We start from the raw sequence: 7,680 nt of genomic DNA on the forward strand, positions 1-7,680 counted from the left end.
GACAACCAGGTCTTGGCCACCGAAAATAAGATGTTATTTTCGGCGGTTGTGTCAGTGGTCGTTGAAAATAAGTTTATTTTCGACGGCTAAACCCTGACCGTCGAAAATGGTGTATAGTGCTCTTATGAAAGCTCGGAGCACTAAAAAAAGCTGTCTCCGGTAGTGTCTATTTTAATTCATCTTTTGGCTGGTGATGAACTTGAAGAGACAGATATAGAATAACCTGAACCATATCTTGATTGTATTTGAGAAATTGTATGGATTGCTAACCCAATGGCAACTTTCTCCAAACCACAGCACCGCAGCAGTAGCATTTTATGTAGCTGAGCACGCAAGGTTGCCATGCTGTCAGCGGCAGCAGGATTCCATCCCAGGAACCTAGCAAGATCTTGACGATGAGGGTGATGACAGCCGTCCGAGCCAAAACACCAGCATTTTTCACCCATCGATATGGAGGGATTTCTTCCTTGGCGCTATCTAACCTTGAAGCTGCTTCTCGTCCCAACAAAAGGTTCATTTATCTAGATGTAATATATATATCTATCTATAAATGTAACAAAGCCTATTTTTTATTTTATGTTTCTAGTTAATAATAAACCATGTCTTAGTTTCTTAGTTGTCCTTCCTTGGTTGCAGGGACAGAGCCTATATTTTTTTAAGGAAGAACTGAATTAAACTGATATAACATATGAGACCCTACTAAAATATTATATATGTTATAAATTTTAACAGAAGCTTTAGTGAGGCTCCATGGACTCGGGAGCGGTATAGGGGCTGGAGCCCCACCCGCCCTACCACCAGCTTGGTCCCTGCTTCAGCTTAGTCCTTGCTTGGTTGGTGTTACTAGCTTTTCAGCTTGGTCCCTGCTTCAGCTTGGTCCCTGTTTGGTTGGTGTTACTAGTTTTTCAGCTTGGTCCCTGCTTGGTTGGTGTTACTAGCTTTTAAGCTACTACCACTACCGGAATTTGGCTTTTTGTCGAGTTCATATTCTTTGTCGAGTGTTTTTTTTCGGGCACTCGGTAAAGAAGTTCTTTGCCGAGTGCCACGCAAAAAGCCCTCGGTAAAAGAAAACACTCGGTGAAGAAGCTATTTGCCGAGTGTTTTATTTTTGACACTCGACAAAGAGTTTCTTTGCTGAGTGTCTTTTTTGACACTCGGCAAAGGGTTCTTTGCCGAGTGTCACAAATACAACACTTGGCAAAGAGCTCTTTGCCTAGTGTTTTTTCTCCAACACTAGGCAAAGACAATTTAAAAATCACATTTTAAAGTAGTAAATTAATTCAAATGAAAAAGTTTTCAACTACAAATTTGTATAACTCATCATGATGTACAATTTATATATTGAACATTTCTTCATATGACCAAATAAAAATAAATTTCTTCATAAAACCTATATCTTTCTCGTAGTTTATGAAACTACGAGAGAGACGTATAAAATTTGTGCATATTGTTAGAACCATCATGTGAGATAAACAAATGACCAAACAACCAAAATAAACTTTGTAGATCTTGAGAAGTTATAGAAGTTTACAGTTGACAACTTTTTCATTTGAAGTCATATTGTCAACGAAAACTATGTCTGATTTAAAAATTTAAAATTTGAATTTTGAAAACGACTTCGAAAGAAAAAACCACCAACATGAAAGTTGTAGGTATTGAAGAGTTATGGAACTTTTTAGTTGACAATGTTTTGGTTTGAAATCATCTTGTTATGCAAAACTATGTTTGAATTTTGAAATTTGAATTTTTCAAACTATCTCGGATGGAAAAACCACTAAAATAAAAGTTGTAGGTCTTGAAATGTATTGAAACTTTGTAGTTGACAATTTTTTGATTTGAAATCATCTTATCATTGAAAAATTCGTGTGAAGTTTTCAAATTTAAAATTCAAATTTTGTAAACTGTCTCGGATGTAGAAACTATTAAAATAAAACTTGTAGATTTCAAAAAGTTATGCAACTTTATAGTTGGTCACATTTTTAAATGAACTCATTTAGTGCGTTAAATAATCAAATTACTCTCGGGTTGTTATAGTACATGGGGAATGAAAACGTAATATAGACATAATTGGTGTAGTAGTGTAGTGGTATAGGAGGGTATGCGAAAGAGAGAGGTTGCGAGTTTGAATCTCATCATTTACAAAACATATAAATTTGATTCAAAATGATAGGGCAAAGGGTAAGGTAATAGGTAGGGTTGGAGAATTGTTCCTAGAATTTAAAAAAATCTTTTGCTGTGTTTTTTAATTTTTTCGATTCTTAATTTGCCGAGTGTTTTTCTTTGCCGAGTGCTTTTTGACACTCGGCAAAGTCTTTGCCGAGTGTCAAAAAAAGTACTCGGCAAAGAACCCTTTGCCGATAAAATATTTGCCGAATGTTCTTTGCCGAGTGTTATACTCGGCAAAGGCTTTGCCGAGTGTCTTAGACACTCGGCAAAGAACGCGATTCTGGTAGTGTACATCATGAAAAAAGGAGGACCTCATGTATGCATGGCTAGTGAAAAATGTGGTCTTAATGAAATATATCATAAATAAGCAATAATATGCAAGCGAGTTGTCTGTGATTTGCTATGGTTGTTATATATCATATAAATATGTATTGACATATTTATTTAAATATAACTATTGTTTATTATTAAACGTTAAGGTACGCGTGGTCTGGTGTTTAGCCCTAAAATTTTAAAGCAGGGGCATGGGTTTAATTGATCGTTCTGCACTATTTTTTGCATGATGTGATACTACGCGCGGGCACTGGGGATCCACAAGGTAGTAGCTGAGAGAGCGAGTACTGGGCATGGGGCCCACAGGGCATGGCCCCGATGCGAGGTGCATGGTGCGGGTCTAAAGTGTCAGCATGGAGGATAAAACTGTGGTAGTACCATATATCTATATTAAATTCTTAATAGAGTAGTATATATATGGTCATGTGTATCTTATATGCTTCTTTAATGAGGCGAGCGAGAACTACAAAGTAAAGCAAACGAATGATATATATTTACCTTTTATATTCCAATAACTTTTTTTGCCACTGTCTATATATATAGGTGGCGTTTTTAACAAAACAAGGCATGTGCGTAGTATGCCGCCTAAATGGATAACTATGAAATAAGTGGTCCTCGTGCCTCATTAGGTAGGAGTTTGTTTCTTTCCCACCTCGTGTGTCACGTGATATATTAACTACGTCTACTATACATGCATGTCACCTAAAACAAGTAATAAGGCTAGAGCTGCAGGTAATAGGTTTCCTCTTTTGCACAAGATACCTCGAGCTAGATTACACAAACTTTAAACTACTCTTATCTTATTAGAAACCAAACTTTTCTTTTTATATTAAGGGAGTGTTTGAATGCACTAAAACTAATAGTTAGCTAGCTAAAAACTGATATCGTAATTAGTTATAGCTAACAAATAGTTGTCTAACTATTAACTAATTTGTTAAAATTAGCTAATAGCTGAATTATTAGCTAGACTGTTAAGATGGTCTTAGCTAATTTTAGCAGCTAACTATCAGTTTTAGTGCATTCAAACACTTTCTAGCTACAACTATCATATACATGCATGTCACCTAAAAGGCTAAAACAAGTAATAAGGCTAGAGCTGCAGGTAGGTTTCCTCTTTTGCACAAGATATCTCGAGCTAGATTACACAAACTTTAAACTACTCCTATCTTATTAGAAACCAAACTTTTCTTTTTTATAAACTACTCGTATATAAAAGTAGAGTGCAGGTCATCAGTTTGGAGACGCAGAGCTGCATTATGGCCAGCTTCTCCTTGAAACCACAGCACAATGGCAGCAGCAGCAGGATCTACCATACTATCTGTAGTGCTACTGCCTCCGAATGGAGGTCGCTCCTGCGGTCCCGAAGCAGTGTTTCATGGAGCTGGAAGAAGCACACAAGGTTGCGATTGCGATGCTGTCAGGGTTCCAATGGGGGTGATGACAGCCGTCTGAGCCAAAACACCGGCATTTTCCACCCATCGATATGGGGGGATTTCTTCCTTGGTTGCTCTAGCAGCCCTGAAGAAGCTGCTGCTTCGTCCCAACAAAAGGTTCATTTCATCTATCTCTCTATTCTATATATGGACTGATCGACCACTTATTTCCTGTCGTCCCACTATATTAGGCTTGGATGGAACGATGCGATGAACTGAAGGAAGAAGTGGGTCGTCTGATGGTAGTAGAAGCAAACTCACCATTGCATGAGAGGCTGCATTTCATAGACGCGCTGGAGAGCCTGTGCTTGGACCACCTGCTGAAAGAAGAGATCGGTGCTGCGCTGACGCAGATCGAGACCGCCGGTGTCAGTGACGACTGCGACATTGGGACCGTCTCTCTCTGGTTTTACTTGCTCCGGAAACACCGCCGCAGGGCGTCGCCAGGTAAATAATCTCAGCCAAAAAAACACGCACTTGAGGTTCGTGAGGTTCAAATTAAAGACGCCATTGCTGCATGCATGCATGCAGATGTGTTCGTGAGGTTCAGAGACGCGGAGGGAGGTTTCCAGGCGAACGATCCTGGGGACCTACTGAGGCTCTACAACGCTGCGCATTTCAGGACCCATGGGGAGACAATACTCGATGAAGCCATCGCGTTCGCGAGAAGCCGTCTGGAGATGATGCTGCCCTACGTGAAAGGGCCATTGTTGGCGCATGAAGTCAGATCCTCGCTGGAGATCCCGCTGCCTAGAAGGGTCAGGATCTACGAGTCAAAGTATTACATCCATGCGTATGAGACAAGTGGAACGCTGCATGAGAAGGTACTGCAACTTGCCAAGCTGAACTCCAACGTTCTGCAGCTCCATCATCAGCAAGAGCTGAAGATCCTTACAAGGTACACGGTGAAGAATCTAGCTAGCGGCTTCTAAACTTAGATTTCCACGGTTCATTTTATAAGCAAAGTGTTTTTTTAGCTCTTTGACAACAGCTATGTGCCTGCATATATGTGCATGCAGATGGTGGGAGGATATGCAGATCGGATCAAAACTTCCTTTCGCACGAGATAGAATCGTGGAGTGTTTTCTATGGATCTTAGGAGTATACTATGAACCGTGTCATTCAAGAGCCCGGATAATATTGACAATGGTTATCGCCATCGTGACACTCTTGGACGATATTTTCGATTCTTTCGCGACCCCACAAGAATGTGAAATACTCACTAATTGCATCGAAAGGTTTGCATGAACTTAATTTCCTAGCAGCTAGCTTGCTTAAAAGATATTCTTTTTTTATCCTAGGTTCTCGTCTGGAATCGACTTCTTTGCCTAGTGTCAGACACTCGGCAAAGCTTTTTTTTACTCCTCAGCAAAGAAGGGATCAGCAAACGACCTTTGTCGAGTGGTATTTGTCGGGCACTCAACAAACACTTTGCCTAGTACTACGCGACACTCGGCAAACAAAAGTTGCTCTAAACCCTAAAACCTTTGCCAAGTGTCGTGGTAGGATACTCAGCAAAATTAACGGCGAGTGGATGACGTTCTTTGCTGACTACAATTTGTCAAGTGTTTTTCTTTGCCTAGTGTCCGACACTAGGCAAACCACCTCTTTACCGGGTGTTTTTATTTGTCTAGTGTTCAGCGTTAGGCAAACCGGTGCCACATTTTTGCCGAGTGCTTTTCATTGCCTAGTGTCCGGCACTAGGCAAATCATATATTTGCTGAGTGTTTTTCTTTGCCTAGTATAGCACTTGGCAAGAAACTCTTTGTCCAGTGCACGTGGATTTACACTCGGCAAAAAATTTAGCACTAGACAAAGATCTTCTCTCGGGTAATGCATGCTATGCTCTTGACTATAAAATTTAATTGTAAAGAACAAACAAAAGAAAAAGGAAGGTGTGTGCTATTTTAAACTACCTAAAAAGATTTCAGCATTTTTAATTTCTACCATGCATAGCATAGTGGTAGTATATAGAATTCTCATATATGTACGTTGTTTCGCAATTGTCATGTCCAGCTGGGATCCCAAAGGGGCTCAAGACCTCCCAGGTTGCATGAAATTTGCTCTAGAGAAGATATTGGATAGCTACCAGACCATTACAAATATGCTCCACCGAGAGGACAAGTATCGAATGACGTATCTAAGACACTTTGTAAGATACCTTACATATTTTGTTTTCTGTCAAAGAAACATGTTCAACTAACAGATATATATCTCTGGTTTTTAGTATTGTTGGAAGATCGTCATATATATACTTTTGCTATCTTTTAATTAATATACAGACAGAAGATCTAGTGAGAAGCTTCAACATGGAGGTAAAAATGCTTCAAAAAGGTTACATCCCAGATTCTGTTGAAGAGCATCTTAAGGTTTCACTCAGAACTGGTGGGTGTCCCATCTTATCATGTGCTTGCTTTGTCGGGATGGATGATATAGCAACAAAGGATTTCTTTGATTGGATTTCTAGCGTACCCAAAATGGTGCGCGCACTTTCTATAATTCTGAGACTAGCAGACGATCTCCACTCGTATGAGGTATTCTCTTTCTACATATTGTTTCTAAACTCTCTATCATTGATATGGACATGCTACCTACCACTGAAATAATAATAATGACATCATTTTTCTTTAAATGCATCTACAAAATGCAAGCATCTGTGCCAAGTCTAGCACATGAAAGGAATTTCCTTACCGATATTGTTTTGACTTGATGCAGCGGGAGCAGCTAATCCCTCATGTAGCTTCCACAATCGACACCTACATGAAAAAGCACAATGTCTCAATTGAAGTGGCGCAGGAAAACATACACAAACTAAAAGAAGAGTCATGGAAAGATTTAAATAGCGAGTGGCTAAATCCATGCAATGATGTGTATCCAAAGCAACTATTGGAGAGGATATTCAACTTGGCAAGGACGATGGAGTTCATGTACAACCAAGAGGACAATTTCACCAACTGCCACAACCTTAAGGATACCATTCGCTGCTTGTTGGTAGAGCCATATAGGATCCACATTTAGTTTTTGGCAACAAACTAATGAATTACAGTGTCCAGTTAATGTAATGCAGAGTTATATGTCATCCTTATATGTGTTAGTATGTTTTCTCTAGTGTATGTAATATGGTGTCATCTCATCCTCATGTGTGTCAATCTTCTTTTCATGTATAGTGTCAATATGTACACATATATGTGGCATCATTTTTGTTTTCACCCTAGAGTTTACTCTTGTCGTATCATTTGCCCTTCCTTTTGGACTTTTTATGTTAAAAGGACCATGTTGTGGTTTCGGAAACCGGGAACACAATATAACTTGTGTTCGATGGGGGGCTAGCACGGACTCACTCCGAATGGTGAATCAGATGACTCCAAATGGTGAAGGATGCCCAACGACACTAGGGGCCTAGGCCTTAATCCATCTTCATAGACTGGCATTGTCAGTGCGGGAGTGCCCTAGGATCTAGTAGTGACTCTTTACGAGACTTATAATCATTCCTTTGATGTGCCCCAAATCAAGTTACTTAGAGAGTACAACTGCTGCCCTGGCTAGGGCCAGTAGAAGTCTCATGTTATGGAACCTCGGGACGATTGTCCTAGTGGTTGGGCTTTACAACAACTTTTTATTCTGAGATTCTTGAAGATGTCTTATCATCGTTAAGAAGTATAATCTTCCTCAAATGTTAGCAGTGACCGTGATAAATAAGTCATGTTACTCACTTGACTCGATTGCTACAACGATGTCGACAACGATC

The 7,680-nt window shown here is 39.8% G+C and overlaps 1 protein-coding gene across 2 annotated transcripts; it reads left to right on the forward strand.

Annotated features, from left to right (window-relative positions):
* Positions 1–435: 435 nt before the first annotated feature.
* LOC103629258 (alpha-terpineol synthase, chloroplastic-like) lies at positions 436–7,167 on the forward strand. Of its 2 annotated transcripts, none has more exons than XM_008650428.3 (7): positions 436–511; positions 4,124–4,379; positions 4,464–4,830; positions 4,952–5,170; positions 5,949–6,084; positions 6,215–6,466; positions 6,648–7,167. In XM_008650428.3, exons 2-7 carry the CDS (start codon positions 4,130–4,132, stop codon positions 6,948–6,950), a joined length of 1,527 nt encoding a protein of 508 aa, XP_008648650.1. In that variant the 5' UTR covers positions 436–511; positions 4,124–4,129; the 3' UTR covers positions 6,951–7,167. The 2 variants fall into 2 exon arrangements, with proteins under 2 accessions (XP_008648650.1, XP_008648649.1); XM_008650427.3 differs by lacking the exon at positions 436–511 and adding an exon at positions 3,597–4,049.
* Positions 7,168–7,680: the final 513 nt, after the last annotated feature.

This window comes from Zea mays, chromosome 6 (assembly GCF_902167145.1).
Source record: "Zea mays cultivar B73 chromosome 6, Zm-B73-REFERENCE-NAM-5.0, whole genome shotgun sequence".
Taxonomy (NCBI): domain Eukaryota; kingdom Viridiplantae; phylum Streptophyta; class Magnoliopsida; order Poales; family Poaceae; genus Zea; species Zea mays.